This window comes from Nuphar pumila, chromosome 11 (genome assembly GCF_984573655.1).
Source record: "Nuphar pumila chromosome 11, dmNupPumi1.hap1.1, whole genome shotgun sequence".
Taxonomy (NCBI): domain Eukaryota; kingdom Viridiplantae; phylum Streptophyta; class Magnoliopsida; order Nymphaeales; family Nymphaeaceae; genus Nuphar; species Nuphar pumila.
In genome coordinates, this window is record NC_143259.1 from 5,036,451 (window position 1) to 5,062,921 (window position 26,471).

Below are 26,471 nucleotides of genomic sequence, written 5' to 3' on the forward strand. Positions count from 1 at the left end.
TTAGCGGAAGCTGATCAAGCATATTTTCAAATGCGCATTCCATGTAGTTCATGTCGCTTAGTGTATAATTGTTTTATACCAGCTATCACTATCGAAAGAAGCATACATTTGGTCTTAGCCTTGCATGTCAAGAAACATATTGCAGCTCCATACGCACAACATAGCAAAACTTCATCACTGAAGAAATAAGACCTTGCAGCCCTCAGTCCGAAGACCAGTTAATGATTGAACACCATAGCGAAGAGCATCACCCAAACTCATTCACTGATACCTAGGCATTTGCTCGCTTAGCCCCGAGTCACCATACTTGGTTGGATTCACCTAATGTGATCCTTGGAGAAATTAGTCTTAACCCACACGCACCTTTGTGCGTCCAACCGTTATGCATGAAACCACTTTTGTAAGTCGAGAAATCCTTAACCAAATCTCCAAAGGCAATATCCTCTGATCCGTTGACACTGCTTAACCAAACAATGCTCCACGTCTGTACCGCTATACAACGATGCATTAATGACGATATTGATGCCTATCGCATGTCGTGATACCACTGCATGTCACTGATCAAGCGAACGCATACCGTGTGTTTCTACACTCGATGCATTTTTCACTCAGTAGAACTCCACATTGCACATATCCTATTTCGAAAGACCAGCCCGAGACAATTTGAGTCTCTTCAATTAACTAAACAAAGGTCGACTGGTGGATTGGACCAAGTGGTTGGGGGTGCAAACTGGATCGAATTCGAATAGATCATGTTAGATCCAAATTCAAATCTAAATGTGAACAATAACTCTGAATCCTAATCCATAGCCAAATCAGATCCAACGAGGGATGGTTGGATCTTATTTGATTCCAAACATACGTGCTCATATTAGATCAGGTAAAAAGTAAAAAAAGCAAGCGATGTAACGCAAAGGGATTGAATTTTTGTCTGAACCTTAAGTAAATCTGTTTTACAAGAGTCCAAATATGGACATTAGGATCTTACTTCATGGATTAGAATCTGAAAATAACATGCGGGACTTGGATCAGATATCCAACTGTATTGGATTTGTTTGCACCCCTACATTTGGAATGTGTCTCATATAAGTAGGCGGGTTAGTGTAATAAATGAAATGTCGGACAGCTTTTCGTAAATAGATAATAAGTTAAGCAGATTTCTGTAATTACTTTTTTTTGAAATATTCTATCATCAAGCTAAAGCTAAATCGGCATCAGGTACCAGCTGAGTTTAGCCCTTGGTATGAAGGGGACTAGGGGTTTTGTGCCGACGAACTTATTAGAAAATGTAAAACCTGACTTTTAAAAAAATGTTGAAAACGCACATAAAGTTTTGCATGATTAATTAAAATAACTCAGAGTTTAGATCCATTAAATGTGCATTGAAGTCACCATTTTACCCTTAAAAAACCTTATTTCTGTTAGCTATCATGGAATTTTCTTTTGACTGAACCACACAACTTTCCTTTTTTCCCTCATTCTGTTTTTTATGACGAGGAACCCTTGCCGAAGCTAGAAAACCCCCTGTGTGAAACATGGCCCACCTCTGAAAGCTACAGACACACCCGTGCATCAGTGGGGTTTGATCCGGTGCCTTCGTCTCAGCACCTTCACAACTACCCCCCCCCCCCCCCCCCCCCCCCCCTGGCCACGTGGGCGACCCCACGGTGGTCTTTTTTCCTTCATTCATCTTGGTAGGCTGGTAGCATTGAGATAAGGCGCAACCACATTGCACACTTTTAGGCTCGACCAGCCACCGGTCAGAAAATAATGGGTTCGGTGTTGCCTGATTGCCTTTACCAGGCAACACCGGTGGCTGGCCAGAAAATGGTCGAGCAAATGAAAAATAAAAAAAACAAAAAAAAAGGGTCAAAAAAATGGTCGGCTACCATTTTATTTTACAAAAATGAGAAAAAAGAGATGGTACTACCAGCCATTTCCCTGGTGGTGTGTAGGAGCTAGGGGTGGCAATCGGGTCGGGTTGGCGGGTTGGCGTGTCAGCATACCTCAACCCGAACCCGACCCGTTTATTAAACGGGTCGGCTGTGGCAAACACGAACCCGACCCGTTTAATAAACGGGTAACCCAACACGACCCGCCAACCCATTTAATAAATGGGTTGGGTCTGGTAAACGGGTTTTCAGGTTCGCGGGTCGGGTTGGCGGGTTGACGGATCGGGTTGGCAGGTAGACAGGTTGGCGGGTCGGGTTGACGGGTCGGGCAGACGGGTTGACCCACCCGCCTAACCCGTTTATTAAACGGGTCAGCCGGGTTGGCGGGTTGGCATACCCCCAACCCGAACCCGACCTGTTTAATAAACGGGTTACACGGGTCGACCCGTTTATTAAACGGGTTGACTTAAGCCCAACCCGAACCCGCCTAAGAGGCGGGTTGGTGGGTCGGGTCAGAAATTGCCACCCCTAGTAGGAGCTGTGAGTGCACGTCTCCCTGTGCTGGGACGTTGAAGGTTCAAAACCCCAGTGGTACGTTGAATAATAACTGGTGGGATCTGCCTAACCCCAGCTAGACTTTCAAAAAAAAAAAAAAAGTTTCTGATAACCATAAGTAGGTAGAATATTATAACATAAAAGCACACTGCGCAGCCAACTTCATGCAAAAGTAGGGTTGTCAACGGGTTGGACCCGTTGAGCAGATCAAGCGATTGACTCAAGCACTCAATTGTGCTCGAGCCAATTACTGCTGCGCTCGAGCCCAGCTTTTCTTGGCACCATAGAAGATGGGACCGCTCCACATATGGCCCTAAGGCCCTTTATGTCCATTCGGCACTCCATCACTGCATATTTGATCAAATGGTATTGCCTAACTCATGTTCAACTTTTTTTTTCCTTAAATTTTTGCCTTTTCCTCTTACAGTAATGTGTTGAACATGTTGAACCTACAGAAGAATCATTTTCAGGATCTATGTCAACCATTTCTGCGCATATCCTTTGCATCTGCTACTGTTTAAAAGTCTTAGATGTATGCTGCTACTGCCAAATTAGAATTTTGAATGTTGCTAAAGCATTGAATGGCTATGGTCACCTTCATAAGTAATGATCAGCATGGTGGGATCTTGTGAACATCTCTCTACATGCTTCCTAGCAGGGCAGCCCCTCAGGATGCTGCACTTGTAGTAGCTCCTACAAAATGAAATTACATGCATCAATTTGTAATTGTTGTCTGAACCAATCACATAAACATACCAAGACAAGGAAACACAACGGAAGGGCGAGTGAAATTTATGAAATAGAAAGACATTGAAAGAGCACAAGACTTGGAAGTACCTATTAAACAATCCAACAATACTCAATCGACATCTAAGGGTATGCTACAGAAAATAACATTCAGGTTATCATGTCCTATACGATTTAACTTCATCTATATAGTTCTGTTCTTATACCCTGTTTGTAAACCAAAAGCCTAGCTAGAATTATAAATACAAAAGGTGAAAGTAATAAGTACCTTGGATGTGAAGATCCCTTGATTGGTTTCTGTCCATATTTTCTCCACGTGAAATCATCTGCAGGAATGTGAGTCAGTCTGCTACTAACAGCAGGAACTCTGACAACTCTTTTCATTTTGAGTTTTCTGCAAGAAAAGCCAATAAATGAGTAGACTAAACAGAAACCGATATAACAGTTCCTATAATTCTCTCTTTTCCAATTTTCACAAATCAAAGCACCATGATCACAAGGAGAGCAAAAAGGAAGAAGGGGAATAAAGGAAAGTGTAGATGAAGAATGACTATAGCATGGTTCTCCCAATAGCAGTATGCACAAAGGAAAAACAGGGTGGAAATTTGGAAAATGGTACCTTCTCTTTGAGCAATGACAAACTCCTGCAGCTGATGCACATTTTCCACCTACTTCATCCGCCTTCTCTACGCACTTGCTCATGGAAGAATACACAGAAAAAACATCCTGAGATACACCGATTGGATTGTACTGAAAAAACTTTCTGTGAGATGCAGCAGTGCCATCAACAATCAATGAAGAAATGACAGATCCTCCAGGATTGATTGCCATTGCTTCCCCCATAGAACCATGAAACAGAGAAGATGTCTTTGAGTAACCATTCCTTGGTTGCCATGATCTGAATCCAAGATGTTGTGGATGTGCAGACACCCTAAGCTGTGGAACAGTTGCTGAAGGGATGGTGAAATTGACAGGAAAAGACTTGGCAGGTATGCTAAAATCATGACTATCAAGGAATATCCTGGGGTTGATCTCTGTAGGATTCAGGAGAGGCCCCTTCTTTATATTCTTGCAGGCCAACATGTCAAGAAGTGAAAGCAGTTTCCTGAAATTTGAAACTGCATCTTCAGCAATGCTGTCAACATCCTCCATACATTTTTGGGAAGAAATACAGCTGACCAACAAATTGGTTAGCCTGATACCACTCTGGGCAACTTGAAATATGTCTGAATTGCAATCTGGTGAAGTAGAAAGGCACAAATCTAATGCCCCAGTGTTCATAGTGAAGAGATGGAAACTTTTAACACAGTTGAGATCCCATCAACAAATCAGCCAAAGTTCTTCAAACGCAAAACCAACAAAATTTCAGGCCTCTCAATCCCATTTAAACTCCATTAACCGAATCAAACTTAAGGTCATTGGTAGTAAACATACCTTGCTTGCTCAAACGACAAAGAATCCAACTTTTCCCAGGGAAAATGAAAGAAAAAAAAAACAAATTGCAAAAGCGAGGTGAACATGATGAAAAGGGTCAAAGGGGTAGCTGCCGCACTAAAGGAAAAGAAGGAGCGGATGTCAAAGAGATAAGTATGGTTGGTTGCATTGCATGCGTAAGAACCAGTCTTCCTCTTCACATTTCCCAAATTGGCCAACTGCAATGAGAAATACCAACGCACGAATTTGGTTTCACGTATAAAGTATTGAGTTGCTTTGATTACCAAGTTCAAATTTACCTTTTATATTCACGAAGAGTAGCAAGATTAGTTCGATTGTCATGGGTGTTGCCTCTCTGCGTCGATGAGTAGCATAGTCCTTGAGAGTAGGGGTCCTAACCTCGAAGTTTTATGCTGTTGGCACGACGATCATAAGTATGGCAGGCTGAGCCAGCACGACAAGTCTTGGCCGGGTGCGGTTTCTTTGAGTTATAAATTCAAAAAAAAGGGAGGCTGTTTCACTCCATTCCATTATTAGGATACATTCATTTGTGCACCATCGGTGGTCTTTGGATACTTATAGGTTATCTCGTAGTGGACGCATACAATAATAACAAATAACCTAAAGATAGGATTTGCTTATCTTAAAGTGACCTCATGGGGAACCAGCCAGACTTAATCTAACCCTCCTACATCGATTAAGAACCACAGATGATAGTGCACAATCATGTTCTAATTTTTGCTATGCTCTAACCCTCCTGCGTGCATCCATTCTGGACCACATAAAGTGTATAATCATACCTTTCAACTGTGAGTATGTCAGCTTGCAACTTAAGGGCATTGATAAAAAGAATGATATATGCATATAGCATCATGCCGGTTGACTTGTGTCACTAAGTAGGGATGGCAGTGGACTTGGGAAAACGGCCCCGCCCCACCTAACTTGTTTGGACCGGGGATGGGGGACATGAAATGGGGATGGAGGTTAAAATCAAAACCCATGCAGGAATAGAGGTGTGGATGGACTTACGCTTTCCCCCGCCCCACCCCGCAATCCTTCTTTAGGGATGGCAATAGACTGAGAGAAAACGGGGCCCTGCCCCGCCTCACCCCATTTGGACCGAGAATGGAAGACATGAATCGGGGATGGAGGTTAAAATTCAAACCCGTGCGGGGATGGAGGTCCAGATTTTGAGACGGGGTGGGGGTGGAGACCTTTTCCCCCGCCCCCACCCCAGTCCACTGCCATCCGTATCACTAAGTGGTCTGGTCATATTATGCAGGCCAGTATCAATTGCATCACCTTACGCACCGGATAAATCAGCCTCAAGCGCCAACTTCTGGGCCTGAGCACAACCAAGGGCGTGGCTGCAGATTTTGTCAAGTGCCAACCTGGCATAGCCCGAGTAGGGCACAAAATGCAGAGGGCATCTCACCGGTCCAGGTCCCCCCAGTGGCGGCGGGTTTGGGGTGAAGGTGCTGACCCCTTTGTCTAGGGTTCGACTCCTATCAAATGCGTGGGTGCCTTTAACTGATGGGCTCGTAAACAAGGGTAGGAGTGCAGACAGGAATGTATATTGGGGTGTACACAAATGCATAGTAATGTACTAATGTTTGTAGCAAATGTGTGTATGTGAATCCAAATCTGGTAGAGAGATGCATCATATTAATAATACGGTTCAGATTCAATTTGAGGTTTCACATCCAATCCAAATATACACAAAAAACGTATCTTGTTAGCTATCTTGTGCTAACCAGATCCAAATCCAGTACTATCCTTTTTCCATTTGAATCTGAAATCTGAATGTGAATTTCCAATTTAATTAGTCCAGATTCAATAAAGGCTAAATCCAAATTAGATATATCACTTAACTCTGAACACATGAGAGTATTTTTTTGAAAGGCAAGCTGGGGTTAGGCAGACCCTTACCAGTTACACAACATACCATTGGATTTTGAACTTGCAACATCCTAACACATGGTTACGTGCACTAATAACTCCTTCCAAACAAGGGAAGCTCCCATTGGTAACACATGATAGAGTTATGGATTGAGATGTGATCTAACCCCCTACACTGGATTTGCAAAAATGTGGGTCAAGTATATTGGTCTTTTCATTCAATATGTGCATGTGTATCCGAGCCTTTGTGCACTTGTGAGTGTTCTCCTTGTGCCTTTGTGCACACTTCTCATATCAAGAATATTGTGTTTTTTTGCACATATTTTCTCTATAGACATTTTCACAGTTAATGCATCTTATGCTTCTCACTCAACTAGTGTTCTCTCTAATGGCTAGAAAAAAGTTTATCATCTTAAACTTTCCTCAAGTTTATTACATTGCATGCATATGCTTTCATAGCTCAGTTGTTTAGAGCACCTGTTTAGTAAGCAGGAGGACTTGAGTTTGAATTTCAATGAAAGCAACTTTTTTGATAAATTTGTGTAGACTATATATACTAACCTAATTGGTTATTTGCTTAAATGGATTCAGTGAAAAGTACAATCATAAATCAGGGTCATCCATGTTTATTTTGTTGTGTATAAGTGCAAGTAGTTTTGTTTGATCTACTGTTATTGGATGTTTGCTTTTGGTTGTATTAGTTTTATTTTGATTTATGATTGTATTTTTGTCATACTTGTTTTCTTTTCTCTTTTTCATTTTTGGGTAAAGGTGGCATCTTTCTCAACCGTTATTGTCTTATACTTGTTTAGCAATATCGTATATATATTTTTCATTTGGCTTGCAAAAATTGCCGGTTTGAAGGTTGAATCTCATCTCATCATGCTACACAACAAGCTTATATTCAGTGGATAAACATTGGAGATACTCCAATAGTGGACAACATTTTAGACATAAATTTAGCTTATCATAGATTAACAATTAGTTCCCTGGTGCTTCTTATTTCCCCCCTAAGTTTCTCATTATATATTTATGATTCTTGCTTTGAACATTCCTTTTCACATCTCATATAAATGTCATAATTATAGTTTTAGTCCTTCCAAGGAGGAATGTGACAACTTTAAAACTTATAGTACTAAATTACATATTCTATACTGTAAGGGCTTTTTGACATAATCAAGATTATTTTCTTAGGTGTTGGCCAGAACAACCAACCACTTACGGCCTGATTGTTTCATGCAATTTTCATTGGAAATTACTAAGCTCGCATCCGTTTCCCTCCTTTTCTCACCATGAGACAAATAAAAAAAGAAAATGTGGTTTCATTAAGTTTAATTGAGGGAGGCAGATAAAGGAAATGTGGGTTAGTAAAGTGACACTCATGAGGGATACCTCCAACATCCTCATTTTTCCTTTTTTTTCTGAGCTATTACTACCAAAAGGTTTGATAGCTTTAGATTATGACCAATCAACAAGAAAACTTAGTGATTATATGTATATCATGAAATGTTTCTTAGTCTGAGAGTTAGTAATTGAATAATATGTGGATTACTGTATCATATGTGCATGTTATTGTTCTTATTTTAAGTTGATTGAGTTATTTGTATTTCTTATCTCTTGACTGGTCAAGTTAAATCAGTTCTCTTTTTTTTGTGTGACAGATTATCGTGTTATCTTTGTTTGATTCTAATTTGTAGTTTTTTTTATTTGGTCTATCTTGTTTTTGCAGTCTACTGAGACTTACAAGGGATGTCAGAGATGCTCTCAAAGATTTCAATGTATATTTTAGCAAGGACAGTTTGTGAAAGTCATCCATAGAGACTGAAAATGAGAATACGAGCATAAGGCAACCTGACTTGGGTCTTTTGCCATTTTGAAATTTAGATTTTGTCACAAATATAAGTGTATATGTTTTTTTTTCTTTGCACAGATTTTATAGTTAATTTGCTCAAACATTTGATCCTCATTCACTGGTGCATTAATCTATGTTAAGTCTATTGTTGAATGTCTTATGATGGAAATGATGGAATAAGCATTGGATTCACTACTATATATTTGTGTATATTGGCACAACTCTGTGGATCAAGTAATGGCCAGAAAAAAAGGGTGTGAAGAGGGCCATGTGTATGTGTACCAGCTTCTTTGTGTTATGAGTGCCACAATATTATTTTATATATTTGTTAGCATGTCTATTAGTGACAGCTTAAGCTGTCACTAATGATTTTTTCTCTTTTTTTTCAACTGAAACACCTATAGTGACAGTCTAAGTCGACACTATTGAATAAAGGGATCTTGTGGCAGCTAAAGCTGTCGCCAAAGGTGACAACTAATAGCAAAAAAACCATACAATAATGATAGTTACCATTGCTAGATGTTTGTGATGAAATCTGTAGCGACTGTAGTTAGAAACTGCTTTTGTGGGTTTTAGTGACAGTTTTGACTGTAAATATCAAAGTTGTAGTGTGTCCCTAAACAGGGGATCTATGTATTGTATAGTCACCTCCCCACGTTCACTCGAAGGAAACAACATTTTGGAGTTTGGGCCACGTGCTAATTAGAGCAGTATCCATCAAATTCTCAATCTATAGATCCATCCCTTAAATTTGCAACATCCAGGTGAAATCACCAGCAAGAAATTCAGAATGCATCTCAAAACAAATGTGTTTTCAATAGAAAAAAACCTATCCAATTTATATCATGTTTACATGGGAAAGAAGAAAAGAAACCACAGTACAGAAAATGATAATTGTGGGTTATTTCATCACCAACTGACCAAACAGCATCAAACATAGCCTACAGGGTTCCAAGCTAGTCTACCAAATTTAAATTTTACAAAATCACGAACAAACCACAACCCTCGCCAAGAACCGGGGTCACATAATGAGCCTACCTCCATGTGAGGTAAACTCCGGGTGAGGTTACCGACACCCAAGCCCTTACAAAGCCCACCAGGTAAAAGCACCTTCACACCCTGTGGGAGTTGAACTTGAGATGAAGGGGTCAGTACCTTCTTACCAGGCCAGCCGCCACTCAGGCAACCCGGTGAGTATTGCCTTTGCTGAGTGGGAAAACAATATGATGAAAAAAGGCTTCTAGTGGGAAAGACGACCATCAAATTGCACCTTATCAAATCATTGCCTCTAGCTCATATCAACAACATCATGATTGGAACTCGGATTTTCTTAAGAACCATTAACTTTTTAAGCAGTAAAATCAAATTGATACTGTAGTTTCAGGAAAATCACTTAATATTTTAAAGTCATCTGTATATATGTTACGTTACATGTAGAAACTAAATAAAATCTATATAATCTCAACAACTGACACAGATCTTGGTCTACGTTATACGTTCTGGTAGCAGTTAATCCTCTTTGGAACTTTAAAGTACAAAATAGAAAAGGAAAATCAAGCACAAGAGAGAGAGAGAGAGATTAATCTCTAAGTCCAAGTGCATAAAGTGGATGAGCCAAAGGGGGTTTGGGGTAGTGGGATGGGGCCTAGGCCTCTAGGCTGCCAGTCTAGGTTCAAATTAAATGGGCGTCACCCCTTAAACAAGTTGAAGTGTGGCGACTTTCTCGGAGCAAGGGGTAAGCCCACAGAGTTTTATGTACTTAGGCAGAGTCAACAAGGCTAGGTCTCTGATCCTAGGGGTGGTTTCTCCGAGTAAATATAAAAAAAAGTGCATAAAGTGGATGGTTGAGTGATAAGGCAAACATTCAGTTTTTTGTGAAAAAACTGATAAGTTTCGTGTTTTTTTGGAAATTACTCAGCGTAAAATAAAACAACCTACATTTGATATAATTGGGGATGTCTGTTTCTTTGCATTTTTAAAATTAAAGACATCCCATTTCTTCTAACAAGTGCAGTTTTTAATGACAACTAAAATGGTATCTGTGACCATAATGACAACATCCACTCAATGTCTTAAAAACCTCTTGCAGATAACACCAACGGGGTGCAAATGGATCATGGAATACCGAGGAGACAGGTTAATAATCACAACTTGCTTAATGCAACACAATTTCAAATTAAAGATTTGCGTTTGCAAGTTGCAGAAAAAAGAAGCAAATGTCTGAGAAAGGGAAATAAAACAAAGCAAAAATGCTACTCGGAGTAGATCACAGCTCTTCAGATGAAAAATGAATATGGCCACCTCTCTCTTAAATCAACGTGACTCGACAAGTACGTATAGTGACTTCCCGTTCAATCTCTCACGCCCCTGAGGAATTACAGCATATAGAGTTATCAATCCACTAAAATCATTGTATCTATAGTATGCAATTAAGAACAACAACCAAGCATTTTTATAACTAACACAGTTTCAGATAAAACATAACCCAAATGGAACTTCAAGAAGGAAGCATTTTCTTCAGAAGAAATCACCACAGCATATCAATCATTCACCTCAACAATCATAAACATCTTGACTGTTCCAGAGTAATCTTTCAGTTTCCTCAGGACTGGAGCCAAACAAAAAGTGTGCTTCCTAAACTCCTTTACAAAGGACTATACCAAATTCAATTGCTTGGGAAAGTTAGTTTGCTTAACTAAATAGTCCTAAAGTTTGCTTAGGACTATACCTTGTGATCACAACACCAGAAATGAAAGATCAATAGACAATCGGATATCATATAGACAATGAAAATCGGCATTTACCAAAGCGACACCATAAGGAATGCTGACAAGATTTATGTCTTTGAATCATGATTTGCAATGAAATTTTTTTATTCAATGAGTAAAGAACTTTCCAGCTAGAATCTCAAAAACACAGAAATAACCATCCAGCTAACTGTGTTTTTGAAGGTTTTTTTTTTATGTTTTCCTTAAATCTGACAGTACAAATGTGATTGACATGGCCAATTTATTAGGGAACGACACTTGAATCATGTTTTTAGATTAAAAAAAACATGATTTTTTAAGCCTTGAATATTTATAAAAATCTTAGACCGTCAAATTTTAAACCTTATAAAAACCTACTTGTGTATTGGAATCAGATGATCCAAGAGTCAATTCCTATAAAATCAAGCATGTAGAACACATGTTTGGTCAAATTTAAGGAAACCATAGAAAAAACCCTTCAAAAGTTCGGTTAGCTAGAAAAGTGGATAACAGCTACTACCTCTCTCTCTCTCTCTCTCTCTCTCTCTCTCTATATATATATATATATATATATATATATATATATATATATATATATATATATATATATATAGGTGTGTTTGTGTGTGTGTTACAGGACCAATATATAAAAAGTAAAAATGTCAAGAAAGATTTTCAGAAACTATTAAGAATAAAACACATACCTTCAATTCAGGCAACTCAATTACACAAGCACATTCAAACACTTGAGCCCCAACTCGCTCTGCAACACGAACAGTTCCAAACAATATGATTATTTTGAGGTCAAAATGAAGTAAAAATGAAAACACAAAATGCAAGTGCAATCTGAGATTGTCCCAAAGGAGTTTGGCATAGTGGGATGGAACCTAGGCTGCTAGGCAGGTGATCTAGGTTCAAATCTCCTGGGTGTCACCCCTTGTGCAAGGCAAAGTGTGGGGACTTCCCTGGGGGCAAGGGGTAAGCCCACGGAGTTTTACACTGCCAGGACAGCGACCGTAAGTACGGCAGGCAGAGCCAGCACGGCTAGGTCTCTGATCTTGAAGGTGGTTTCTCTGTGTAAATATAAAAATAGTGCACTCTGAGATTGACATCATGTAGAGCAGAATAAAAAAAACTACCAGACTTTGTTTCTTGAATGAGGTGCCAGATGAGAATAAAACATACATCACAAGCATATATCAAATACAGTAAACAGTTACAGATGATCATGGACATAGTAAAACCATATTGTTCAAAGTTCTACTAAAGAACAACCAAGAAAAACACATTTTGCACCAATAGCTTGATTGAATTAGTGTGACAAACGAAATCAACACATCCGATATAACAAGTACCAAGGAGAAACAACAAACAGCGCCATGGTAGATTAGATTCTAGACTAAACCATAAATGTATTTGGTTATGAGAATGATGAATTATGAATGTTATAACTGAATACCCATGACAAGAACCACCTGATGCATAGCATTAATAGCAAGAAACACTAGTAACCAACACATTGGATTCATTATTTACAAACCACAACCTTCTTATGGTAGGCAAACTCATCTGCCTTTGAAAATTACAACACTTAATGCAGTTCACAGATGGTAAACAATTAAGATATTCAACATAAATTACCTTTTGTAAGGAAAATAGGAATCCAACACAAAAAAGGGAGGGATATTTATAGTGACAATGCAAATATGAACAGAAAGGCATGAATAGTACATTAGATCAAAACTTGTAAAACTAAGTTGCTTCATAAGTGCAACAAATCCAGTTAACAGTTCTAGCAACAGAATCCATCCCTAGTCTCACAACAAACTACATCAGCATGCAGGCCAGAAACAAAAATATTAATCAAATACTACTTGGATAAAAACATAAAAAGCTTTAGAATGAAACCATTCAAACATCTCTCTTTATTTTCATGTTGGTTAAAACGTAAAAGAAAGTCATAACTAACCAAGCAGCTTTATAGCTGCACACAGTGTGCCTCCAGTAGCAATTAAATCATCAACAACCAAGGCACTGTCACCAGGTTCAACTGCTCCGACATGCATTTCAAGACAATCTGTCCCATATTCTAAGACATACTCTTCAGAAATAACTTTCCCTGAAAATCCAAAAGAGAAAAAGGAATTCAGACACACATCTGAGGCATCCAAAGAAAAATATCCATGAAAACAAAAATGGCTTAATTTGTTCATAATAAATTTACCAGCCAAATCATAGAAAAACACTCGCAATCGATACATTAAGATAGCTAGGTGGATGGGGAACAATCCGTTCAAGTCTCAGAGAATAAATCATCTAATTAGAAAAGCATCACGCGTGTTTCCAAAAGGAAAAATTAGATCAAGAAAGGGTACTAATATAAAACTAAATCAGAAGCCATAAACTTCTATATCATTTCTATAAACAGGGGAAAAAGAAAAGAAACCATCACAACAACTTTAGTCATTTTACCATTTAATTATCAGACTACTGGGAAATGACTTAAGCAGCATATCAATGAAATAAGTTAAAGCCAACTAAATGCAAGAGTGGTTGGCATATCAGAACAGGTTTCCTTCATCACCCTCATGATATGACTGGAGATTTATGTCGTTCATAGTAGCATGCCATGAGTAGAAACAGAACTGTAAGGATCAAGGTTGTAAAAATGTATCGTAACCCATACCATCCGGGCTCGAAATAAGATAAGTAATGTATCGTATCATAAAAAATCATGTTTTAAATAAAAATTTAAAAATCTAAAAAAAATCAGGAAAAATTATAACGCAAGCAACAATAATGAATTACATAAGATAAAACTATAATATCACATATCAAAACAATTATGTGTTGTGAATGGCATGCATAAGTCATTGAACATGCAATAATCAAGATAATATGCTATAAATGGCATGCATATCTCACAAGAATAATGCAAACTATGAAATAATATGCATATTAAATAATAAATCTAAACTAATAAATCACAAGATTCATAATAATGTGTGTTTACATAAAAAAAATCAAGTGTTTTCAACAAATTTTACATAACTAGATTTTTCAAAATTTAAATAAAAATGAATTAGATAACGTCAATCATGAGTATCATCATCATCATTATCTTCCTTTTTCTGCAGAAAATCTCTCTAAATAACTCTTAATCTCTTATTCTAAAAAAAAACCACTCTTAATCTCTTTAGGGATGAATATGAACTAGCCCCAAAGGACCTTATATGTTTTCGAAAAAAAAAATTTGAAATAAGCGCACTTAAACTGCATTTATAGATTATCTTATATCAGAGTGTATCGTAAAATACAGGGGCATATCGTAAGATACACACCTTGTGTATCATATCAGAAAACCTCATAGATACGATATGTTATGCTACTTACAACATCAGTAATGATCAATTTTATTATTATTATTACAATCATCATTACTATATTATTGCCATGTTTGTTTTTCATTTTTGTACCTTTCTATTATTGACATTCTCATTGCCATCAACACCACAACCACAAGCATATTTCAAAGTGTCCTAAAATAACAAAGAATATTTGTGTAATGTAAATTGCCACAAGTTTCAAATATGCCTCCTTTTAAACCATTTAAACATTCACTTTCCATAGGTTGAGAATGGCCAAAAGTTACAGGCAAGTCACCTCAAGGGATATTTCCTTTGTAAGCTTGAAAAGAAGAAGAAAAGCAGAACCATAGGGCAAAAGGAGGAAGTTGGCAATTCCTTACTTTGACAACATACTTTCCTATCATCTATTCTCCAATACCTTGACTCCTATACTCACCAAAACCCACCAAAAGAACATCAGAACAAGCCTTACAACTAATAAACAAATTCAGGATAAGCTTGCAACTAAAACATACACAATTGCAGAAACCACAGTGCTGCAAAAAGTACATAGAAAAAGGAGACAATTTTGAATTAAAATTAAATTGGGAAACTATAGTATAAATGATTCATATGACAAGCAAATTATTAAAGGAACTTTCTATTAAGCATTATGATTGACAATAAGGATACATAACAAAAAAAAAATCACTTCAAACAAAAGGTAACATCAGATTACTAATTCTCAAAGGCAGTCAAAAGACAAGCAGTGGTTCCAATTCAACTGGAAATTTCACATGTTGGCGCACACACTCACTCAACTAAAGCACACTAGATTCAACAAAAAAAAAATCAAGCAAAAAAAACAGAAGAATTACCATAAAATAAAAACTTATGGAAATAGAACAAAATGAAAACTTACCAGGCAACTTCCTTGGTTTTCTCAGAGGCACAAATTTTGCACCTATTTCCAAAGCAATAGAAGGTCCAAATATAAATCCTCTAGCCTCAATACCTACACAAGACAAATAAGTATTTAAACAACCACATCTCAGTTCCTCTACCAAGTAGAGCAATTACCTAAGATATGATGATTAGAGCACCAAACTCAGCATGATTCAATGTGAGATTATAGGAGCAATTACCAAAAGTTTCCACAACAAATAATCTATTGCAGTGCTTCAGAAAAGCACAAACAAGAACATGAAAACCTCCAGACAGAAACAACATAGCATAGCAAAACTTTTCTGAAGATTGTATTGTTCAACAAATCTTTGGGAAGAAAAAGACATTTGTTTTTTTATAACAACAAAAATATATTACAATAAACATTTTACATAAAAGGTTTGTATAGGTCCAATTTCACCTGATCCTAGGTTCGAACCACAATAAATCTTGGATCCAAATCTCATGGTTCCTACGCCTTAGCATTTTAAAACTCTTATATTTATAAGTATTTAGAGTAAGCGCCTAAAACCATGGCTGGCAGACTCGCCGGTCTGAACCGGCCGGCTCGCCCACCGAGTGACGATATGGGTTCTGCTCGGTTTGAGCCAGAACCGGCTACCACTCGGTGGGAACCAGACAGCTCGTCCGAGTTGACAAGTTGACCGGTTCTGTCCGGTTCATGATCAATTTTCCAAAACAGTGATTTTAGAAGTTTTTTTTTTTTCAGAAGGAAACCTGTAGTGTGCGTGGGATGAAATTCTCATAAGCTGATCCTTTCGTTGGTTTCCCAAAAAATTCAACCTCTTGCCTTCTGTGCTCCAATCTCATCTTCTCTCTGTTCTCTAGTCTCCTATTTGCACCTTTTGAGAGGACTCTCTCTGTCTCTGTCTCACGTCCCCACTCAAAGTTCAGGTTTGCAGGATCTCTCTCTCTCTCTCTCTCTGATCTGTAATTCACTATGCCTTCTTTGTACATCAAGTAGCAGTAACATCTGGACTACACCAGAAGATGTAGATTGATTCAACCAAAAAACTCATTTAAGCTTCAATGGGATTCATGGACCATGAATAGATCCACACTTTAATCCTGTCAACTATATTCCTTTTACATTTTCTTGTATTCTTTTATTTTTTTTAGAAATTTAAATATTATTTTAATTTTTAATGATTTTTTAAAATATATTAAAAAAAAACGAGTCATCGGAGTTGACTCGCCCAGTCACACCGAGTCACGAATTAGACCCCAAACGACTTTTGCCCGAGTCACGGGGCAGGCCAACCATGCTTAAAACAACACTTTATTAAAAAGAGAGAAAAACCGAAAGAGATGTTGGTTGAAACAAGACTTGCATAGTGAACCCGGCCGTGTAGTTCTGGTAAAGGAGATGCGGAAAGAAAGGTTGGATTTCAGCGTGGCCAGAAAAATGTGGAGCTGGATAACTGCTTCACAGAACAAGAAGCAGTCTTAACTCATTTTCTGTTGCATCTTTTTCGATCCAGATCTTTTTTAATGAAAAAATACTTTTAATCTGATATTCATGTGTTAACAAAATGTTGCCATATGGAACAAAAAACGATTAAAAGAATGCCTAAGAAAGACAAACCACATCCGAAGGAAAAATCTGCAAACACAAATTTTAAAATCTTACTAACAACATTCAAGTATATTACATAAACCCCAGACACGAATAGAGATTTCGACATGCCAAGGAGGCAGCACAAGAAACCAACATTCCAGGCAAAATTAGTACCATGAAAATACAGGGAATTGAAAGGGCAGCATATTTTGTAATTCTTTTCTTTTGTAGCAGCACATGCGCGAGAGTTTTACAAATTATATTCCGCTCCTATAATAAAAATAGAACACAAAACAAAAATAACAAATAATAAATAAATAAAAGAATCACAATCGCATACACACGCACAGACGGGCACACATATACATGAAGGATTGAAGGGGTTACAGTCACAGACATGCCTGAAAGTGTTCCTAGAAATTGTGTTTTAGTATTTTTAGAACGTGGGCACTACTACAAATGCAGCATCTCGCAGAAGAGAGCCCAAGTGGAGCGAATCGAACCAGGTTTGCACAATCCAAAGAGAAGCCTGACTTCCTACAGAAAACTTCGCAGACTCGTGCGGACGAGGATTCGATTTCAGACCAACCTTCGATCACCGAGTCGGGTCTATATCCCGCCCGGTTCCCCTTTCACAAAACTCGGCATAAAAAAGATTAGACAAAAAGAAACCGAAAAAAAAAAGTAAAAACCGTCCAAGAAAAAGCTCTGCTAGTTATGACACCAGAGAAATAATCCCGTTGAAGGAATCAGAATCCTAGGCGTCCATGCACAACGCGAAGAGCAACACCTCCAAAACTCTCTCACACACACAGGAATAAATAAATAAATAAATAAATATATATATATATATATAGAGAGAGAGAGAGAGAGAGATTGGTCATACATACCGGCGACGACAGAGATGTTCTTATGCTTGTATCTCGCGACGAAGAGATCGATGGTGTCCTTGAAGGCCTTTGGTTCCAGAAGCAGAGTCGTTATGTCTTGGAACATTATGCCTATCATCACCATCCACAACCAAAGCACACACGAGGCACCATCACATAAGAAACTCATGCAGTCTAGGAGGTTCACAGAGAGACAAAGAGAGAGCAAAGTAGAAACCGGGCTTGGGAAAATTGGGGACGACGCGGATGGCGGATGCAATGGCGTGGATCCTGGGGTCCTCCTCCTCCTTATCCTCCTCCTTCTTCTCCTGCTGGCTCTCCGTCATCTTCGATACAGCACCAGAGAAAGAGCTTCCCTCAAAGCTCAGAGCAGGTCCCTCTGTAGCTGCACCAACTCGACTGCAGACAATATATATATATATATATATATATATATATATATACAGAGAGAGAGAGAGAGAGAGAGAGAGAGAGCGCTCTCGGAACAAAGTCAGAGAGCGAATCGTCTCGAGAAGTAAAAGGATCGAGCGCCCTTGGTTAAACACGAGAACGATAGCCAGAAAGGGATTACCCCAAAACCCAACAAAAGAAAAATTCCTTCGTAAGTTGCGATCTCTTTTCCTTCCCCCCCCCCCAAACTCTGAAACGCGCTCCCCGGGGAAAACAGATATTTTTATTTTAGAAACAAAAATAAATAGAAAATTTTATTTAGCTAAGCAATGAATGCTACCACCTTTTTAATAATTACACATTTTCGAAAACATATAAAAGAGAAAAAAAATAAGAAGAAGAGAGCGTTGGGAAAGGATAATTTAACGTCCCACTTGCCCAGATACAGTCCATGGGCCCCACCGGAAACGTATGTTACATGGGACCCACAACATTTGGTTGCTTCGCCAGTCGCCACCAGTTTGGTGGGGACACCGAGAGGGGCTGAGGTCAAACGTGTCAGCTTTTGGGTGGGCCGTTAAGATTGGTTGGGACCGCCGACGTGGTAATGCCTAGCCACTCGAAACGCACCAGCTGTCATATTGCCAGGTCATCAATCTCTCCGTTCGGGGCTGCACGCTGAGCGTATCTCTGGGCGCGATACATGGGGACCATCGGACGGATGGCACGAGAGATACGTTGCGGATTCGGGGACGAAAAATGGCACGAGCTTTTCCCGAAAATGACGTCTTTACCCCCTCCCAGCATTCCCGACCTTGGTTGTGGGTGGGTGCGGTCTGGGTGCCTCGCCCCGCACTTGGTTTTGTGGATTAAGAAGGGGGCAGAGTACGCAAAGTGTGAAGGATTCGTCGACAGGATATCCACCTCGAGATTTTAAACAACGTATATGGAATAAACATATTGAATAAGGTTAGGAGAAAAATACAAAAAAGAAAAAAAAACAACCGTACGAATTACGGCTTTTATACCTACGAACTACACGGAGGAACGGGGCTTTTTAAACCCCAGGGCCCACACTTGTCAGAGGAACCAACCCATTGGCATTTTGACGCGATGAATTCACGCCTTTTGGTATTAAGGACCTGTTTGGAATCTAGGAACTGGGATAGGAGTTAATGCATTTGACAAAAAGTTGGTCAAACTACTACATGCTAGCTGTTTCGAAACTGACATTGTATTTACACTAAAGCGTGGAATTGACAGATGCCACACTTCCCATCTCAGCTACTAGTTTCCAAACAGGGCCTAAACGTTGTAAAAATAAACTTGGGTGGTTCGAGCCAGCAGCACTCACTTACACTGGCACAAAAAGAAAAAAAAAAGGAGAAATTTTGGTAGCTTCTCAATAGTTTTATGTTTTAGTTTACTTTTTTCATGAAAGATCCTGAGGAGCAACGTTTTAAAACCCGGTGACTCATCACTCGACACATTCTTGAGTGACTCGTCACTCAGCCACGTCAACTTGGTGACTAGGTTGGGTCATGCATTACAAGAAAATTGTCAATTAGCGACGGATATTTGCGATGGATTTTTTTCATCGTCAACTTGCGGCGTATTACCGAGAGAAACGAATCCGTCGCTAAGATTTATAATATTTACGGAACTAGCAACAGAACCCTTTTGTCGTTACCTCCGTCGTTAGTTAGCGACGTCAGGTTTTTATCGCAACACACCTGACGGTTAGCGACGGATTTGGCGACATATGTTTTTTCATCGCTACATAGCGACGACACTATTCTGTCGCAAACTGGTCATCTAAATTTACAATGGCGTTGCGACAGAATTAGTCCATCGCTAATTTTCACGTAAATCCCTAATCAGAGCCTTTTTTTCTCTTTCCTGTTTCGTCTCTCCTGCCCGCCCGGCGCAATCCTCCGTCGCCTGACGCAATCCTCCACCGCCCGCTGCCTGCCGCCCGTCGCTCCCTGGTCCGCCGCCCGGCACGTCGCCCCCCCCCCCCCGCCCGGCGACTCCCAGGTAAATCAAATTTTAGGTTTTTTTCGATAAAATGGGAGCATGCCCCTTTTATTTTTTCTGGCAGGAGGTCGGCCCCCCTGCCTCATTTACATTACGCGACAGGGGGGGGGGACCCCTGCCGCATTTTGTGTTTTCCGGCAAGGGGTCGCCCCCTGCCACGTTTTGTGTTTTCGGCAAGGGGCGACTCCCTGCCTCGTTGTTTGATTCGGGCAGGGGGTCGCCCCCCTGCCACTTTTTTTTCGGCAGGGGGGGGGGGGGGGCGACCCCTTGCTCATTTTTTTTCCTGCAGGGGGTCGCGCCCCCTGCCTCATTTTTTTATTCGGGCAGGGGGTCGCCTCCGTACATCGCTGGCCTACTGACTGGCCGACCGAAGGCGGTCGGGCCGAACGGAGAGGTGGTCAATGCCCGGGAGGTGTTCCACCTCGCCGGAATCCTGTCCGACTTCGATATTTATTCTAATTTTTTCCTTTCGGCAGACGGTGACTTCATTTTAATACAATGTCTTTTGAAGATTTTTAAATGGATCCCGCTTGTGCCCCACCACCCGTGGTAAGTAAGTGACAAAAACAATGCAAATCTGGTAAATACCCGTGGTGAGTAAGTGATGCAAGCGCATCACATGTTATTTAATTTATTGGATGCAACATTTTACTGTTCACACACTCACTTAGTTGTTGATATGTAGGACTGCTTTTATTGGAGTTTGGAGATCATGCTAAGCATGATTTTAATTTATGAGAATAGAAGTGTTCTTATTTTTTGAGTACGGATTTCATGCTAGGCATGATCATAGTTAGCGGGATACTGGAGTGTGTTTATTGCAGGTACATGTTTGACATTTTTTTGATATGAATGTTTTCGATGTATTGCAATGTTTGATGTGATTGTATCCATGCTTGCATGTAACTACTTTCAATTTGATTATGACTTACATGTGAAATTATATAATGTAAGCATGCTTCAAATGAATGTATTGTGTTATGAATAGTTTGCACATGAAAATATTAAGTTATCAATGCACGCATCATAATTCTTGTGATTGAATGACATCATATATTGCATGATAAATTTGATATTTTCTTCATCATACTGATGATTCTCTTTTAACTGGTTAGGATATTATTCGTAACATCATACGACAAAATGACTACAAATCGTGAATGAATGTACCGTAGGATAGTTGATAATGAGTTATCACATGAATATATGGATGGTGTTGAAAGTTTCATTGAATTTGCAATGGCAAGTGTTAGTACAATGGATTCTATAGGTCAGATTAGGTGTCCCTGTAAGATTTGTAAGAACAATCAATTTGTAGAACCTCATGATGTTAGACATCACCTATACAAGAAGGGTTTTGTGAGTGATTATTAGAATTGGACGTTTAATAGTGAAGAATTTAGAAACAATTTTGATGCACGGGTGAATGTGGTGCACGATAATTCATATATGAATTTGATATTTGATGTTGCAGGAACAGAACTGGGTTCTGCTATGGGTCCTAATGATATAACAACTGCAGTAGATGAAGAATCACCAAATGATGCAGCTAGTAGATTTTATGATTTACTTAGAGATGCCGATAAGCCACTTTGAAACGGTTGCGAGAGTCACACTATCTTGTCTGCAGTTCTTCAACTAATGAATTTGAAGTCTGAGTATAATTTGAGTCAATCATGTTTTGACTGTTTATGCATGATTGTGAAGAGTATGCTGCCCAAAGATGAGAAATTGCCAAAAAAATTCTATCATGCGAAGGTTATGGTCAACACTCTAGGTATGGGGTATAAAAAGATAGATGCTTGTTCAAATCACTGCATGTTTTATTTCAAGGATCAGGAAAACAACATATCATGCCCGTCATGTGGGCATCCTCGGTTCAAGCCAAAGACAAGAGGCAATGATAGCACGAGATCAAAATAAGTTTCATACGAGTTGCTCTGCTACTTTTCTATCACTCCTAGATTGCAACGATTGTATATGTCTTCAAGGACAGCTAAACACATGAGATAACATGCAAATAAAGTTTGACATGATGAAGATAAAATCACGCATCCTGTTGACGCGGAAGCCTGAAAGCACTTTGATCGTACTCATCAGAACTTCGAAATGGAAGTGCGAAATGTTAGACTCGGTCTATGTACAGATGAATTTAATCCATTTGGGGGTAGATCAACTACATACTCATGTCGGCCAGTATTTGTAATTCCATATAACATTCCACCAAGCTTGTGTATGAAGAATCCAAATCTTTTCTTGTCTCTATTAATCTCTGGTCCGACATCACCTGGTCAAAATCTTGATGTATATTTAAGGCCATTGATTGATGAACTCAAAATATTGTGGGATGACGGTGTTACTATGTATGATGCCCACAAAAAACAAAATTTCAATATGAAGGTCGTTGTTCTATAGACAATCAGTGACTTTCTTGCATATGGTATATTATCTGGTTGGAGCACACATGGAAGGTTGGCATGTCCGTACTACATGGAGGATACAAAAACTTTTAGATTGACGCATGAAAGGAAGCCTTGCTGGTTTGAGTATCATCGTCGATTTCTACCTAGCAACCATCCGTTCTGACGACAAAAAAATGTGTTTCGAGCAGGCACAACTGAAATAAAAGGTTCACCCACAAGATTGTCTGGCATAAAGATTTTAAAAAGATTGTGATACTTTTCAGATGTATTAGTAGATACCCGTAGTTCGACGCCCTTCCTTGGATTTGGGAATGATCACAATTGGACAAAGAAATCTATTTTTGGGGAACTACCATATTGGTTAACCTTATTGATATGACATAATTTAGATGTGATGCATGTGAAGAAAAATGTGTTTGATAATGTGTTCAATACAGTAATGAATGTTAAAGAGAAAACAAAGGATAATCTGAAGACCCGTATGGATTTAAAAGTAATATGTAAAGGACCAGAATTGGAACTCAAAGCATATAATGGCAAAGTACTGAAACCAAAGGCAAGGTACGTGCTTGAACATGATCAAATAAAGCAAATATGTTAATGGTTGAGACAATTGAGATTTCCAGATGGATATGTCCCTAACATTGCTCGGGCTGTGAAGATTGACGATGGACAATTATATGGGTTGAAGAGTCATGATTGCCATATCTTTATGCAATGATTGATACCCCTAGCATTCCATGATATGTTAGACAAACCTATGTGGGTGGTATTGTCTGAGTTGAGTGGATTTTTTTGAACATTGTGTGCATCGGAAGTCGTAATATCTGATGTAAAGAATCTCGAGGACTCTGTCATCACTACTGTTTGTCTGCTAGAAAAGATTTTTTTGCAAACATTTTTTGATGTTATAAAACATTTGATCATACATTTGCCATATGAACTAAGGGTTGGTGGTCCTGTGCAATATTGATGGATATACCCATTTGAAAGGTATATGTTTTCTTATATTTGTCTCTTCAATGACAGATATTTCAAATTTGAAATGTATATTTTTGACAAATGCATGTTTGACCTAAAAAAAAAGGTTTGTAATAAAGCAAGAGTAGAAGGCTCTATTTATGAGGCATACATTCTAGAAGAGATTTCAAATTTCTCATCTATGTACTTTGAAACTCACATTCTAACACGTTACACATGTCTGCCTTGTAACAATGATGGAGAACAAGTAACTGTAGCTGACAAGCTGTCGATATTTCAACCACTTGGGCATGCATTTGGTAGTTGCCGATCAAGACTCTTGACAGATCGAGGCAAGACGCAACACACATCTATATTCTTTTTAATTGCTCAGTGATCGACCCATACATCGAGTAAGTATATGTAGACGCAACACAATTCTAAATCCTTTTATATTCTATACATGCATATATGGTTCGATAATATAAGTATTTGTGGTTTGCAGACGATTTGATCTGGAGTTGCAAAGAGAAGTTTCACATCTCACTGATGCAGAAGTACAAAAAGAACGTGAAACTAAGTTTGTAGAGTGATTGAATCAGTTGGTAAGGGCGCTCACATAAATTGTGCACTTGTAATTACCACTAAGTTACTTAATTGGTCGTGATCACAATCATTGTTTATGTTTGTGTGTAGGTCCGCCATGGTGATGTTAAAGATCAAGGAATATGTGATTTACAAAATGGCCCGACTAAAGTTGTGCAATGTTACAACGGGTACATCGTAAATGATTATTGATTCCATATAAAAGATTACAGTATAAACAAATCAATGATGAATAGTAGCGTGTGTGTCAAGGGTAGCAGCTACGATGAAAACTAACATGATTACTACGGTGTTATAGAGGAAATAATGGAGTTGACTTACTTAGGCATAAATAATAGGGTAACTTTATTCAAATCTCATTGGTTTGATCCAACTTCAACAAGAGTCGACAAAGCCTCAGGCATTGTGGAAGTGAATCATAAACCAAGGTTTGGAACATATGAACCATTCATATTAGCCTCGCAAGCTCAACAAGTTTATTATAGTTCATATCCGAGTACAAAAAAATCAGATAGAAATGAATGGTGGGCAGTTTGCAAGGTGAAGTTCAAACTATATATTGAGTATGATCAGTTACATGAAGACAAGTTAACTGAAGAGAGTGATTACTATCAATTAGATGATATCTATGACTTCTCTTATGGTCACAATGTTGCGTATGATATGCATGTCATATCTCCATTGGTCTATAAAACATTCATAGAAGAATGTGATCCAAATGATATACCAAGTGGATGGGCAAATAATGAAAAAGATGAAGAAGAAGAAGAAGAAGAAGAAGATGACGAAGATGATGAAGAAGAAGAAGAATATGAAAGTCAAACAAGTGATGAGGAAGAATTCTCAAGCTAGTGAGCAAAATCTTGTAATACAAACCTCTATTTGAATATATTGTAATACTTGATGTGAATGATTTGAATTATTTGAATGTATTGCAATATTTGATGTGAATGATTTGAATGTATTGCAATACTTGATGTGAATGATTTGAATGTATTGCAATGATGTGAATGATTTGCAGGTATTCTAATGATTTGAATGATTTGAATGTATTGCAATACTTGATGTGAATGATTTGAATGTATTGCAATTATTGATATGAATGATTTGAATGTATTGCAATACTTGATGTGAATGATTTGAATATATTGCAATGATGTGAATGATTTGCTGGTATTTCAATAATTTGAATGATTTGAATATATTCAATGATTGATATGAATGATTTGAATATATTCAATGATTGATATGAATGATTTGAATATATTGCAATGATGTAAATGATTTGTAGGTATTCCAATGATTTGAATGTATTGCAATACTTGATTTGAATTATTTGAATGTATTGAAATGCATTGCATTGATGTGAATGATTTGAAACAATTTGAATGTATTGCATGACATTTTTTATTTGTTAGAATATGGTTCGTGGAGCTTACAGTGGTCGTTCATTCAGTAGTAGTTAGGCTCAACCTTTATCTTCACGGGCTCCTTTGATAGGTATATAATTTAACTAATTGGATGCTTGATTAGTTGAAATGCGCATTCTAAGAATTTCTAACATATTTTTTACAGATGATATTTCGCCTGTACATGACCCACCAACACCAGTTGATCATACAAGTCAGGAGCCAACACAAGATGCAAAGTCTTCTCAGAATGGCACAAGAAGACTCATTTGAATAGTGTATATCGATAATCGACCATAAGTATTTCATATTCACTTATTGCATATCTTATAAATAATGTATATTGATATTTACTGTGCACCAATTCATGTGCAACACGAGGTTTGAGCCAAAAGAAGTAGTACGCGATATTAGAAATTCACTTCTTCAACATCTACCAGAACCAGTCACTCAATAAAAAGAGTATCAAAAAGAGGTGATAGACAAATTGTGGTCCTCATTCACGGTATATAGTTATTCATCATAGTTAATATGCTTCATATTTAATTTTTTGTTACAGTCATGTCTACTAACTTTTTAAAAATATATATAGGCTTCGAATCGCTTCACGACTACGATGGAGGAACATGATGCAAGGAAGGTATGACAAAAGGTGGTTGTCAATTGATTTGCAGACATGCTGCACAATATGAAGACTGCAACAAAAAAATATCTGGCAGAATAGATGATCCACTACAGTGGAAGGGCCATGACCCTATT

General features: G+C 38.4%; 2 protein-coding genes and 1 non-coding gene across 3 annotated transcripts; 1 reads left to right on the plus strand and 2 right to left on the minus strand.

Annotated features, from left to right (window-relative positions):
* Positions 1–2,861: 2,861 nt before the first annotated feature.
* On the minus strand, positions 2,862–4,346 carry LOC149821722 (WRKY transcription factor WRKY51-like). The gene is made up of 4 exons (XM_089981420.1): positions 3,814–4,346; positions 3,463–3,588; positions 3,043–3,140; positions 2,862–2,960 (listed from the first exon to the last, which is right to left on the minus strand). The coding sequence occupies exons 1-4, from the start codon at positions 4,344–4,346 to the stop codon at positions 2,926–2,928; spliced, it is 792 nt and encodes a 263-aa protein (XP_089837546.1). The 3' UTR covers positions 2,862–2,925.
* Positions 4,347–6,976: 2,630 nt separating this feature from the next.
* TRNAT-AGU (transfer RNA threonine (anticodon AGU)) lies at positions 6,977–7,050 on the plus strand. The gene has a single exon. It is a non-coding gene; the product is annotated as a tRNA-Thr (tRNA).
* Positions 7,051–10,530: 3,480 nt separating this feature from the next.
* Positions 10,531–18,528, minus strand: LOC149821724 (adenine phosphoribosyltransferase 3-like). Its single transcript, XM_089980678.1, has 6 exons — positions 18,105–18,528; positions 17,888–17,998; positions 15,396–15,488; positions 13,096–13,245; positions 11,831–11,889; positions 10,531–10,746 (listed from the first exon to the last, which is right to left on the minus strand). Exons 1-6 carry the CDS (start codon positions 18,211–18,213, stop codon positions 10,693–10,695), a joined length of 576 nt encoding a protein of 191 aa, XP_089836804.1. The 5' UTR covers positions 18,214–18,528; the 3' UTR covers positions 10,531–10,692.
* Positions 18,529–26,471: the final 7,943 nt, after the last annotated feature.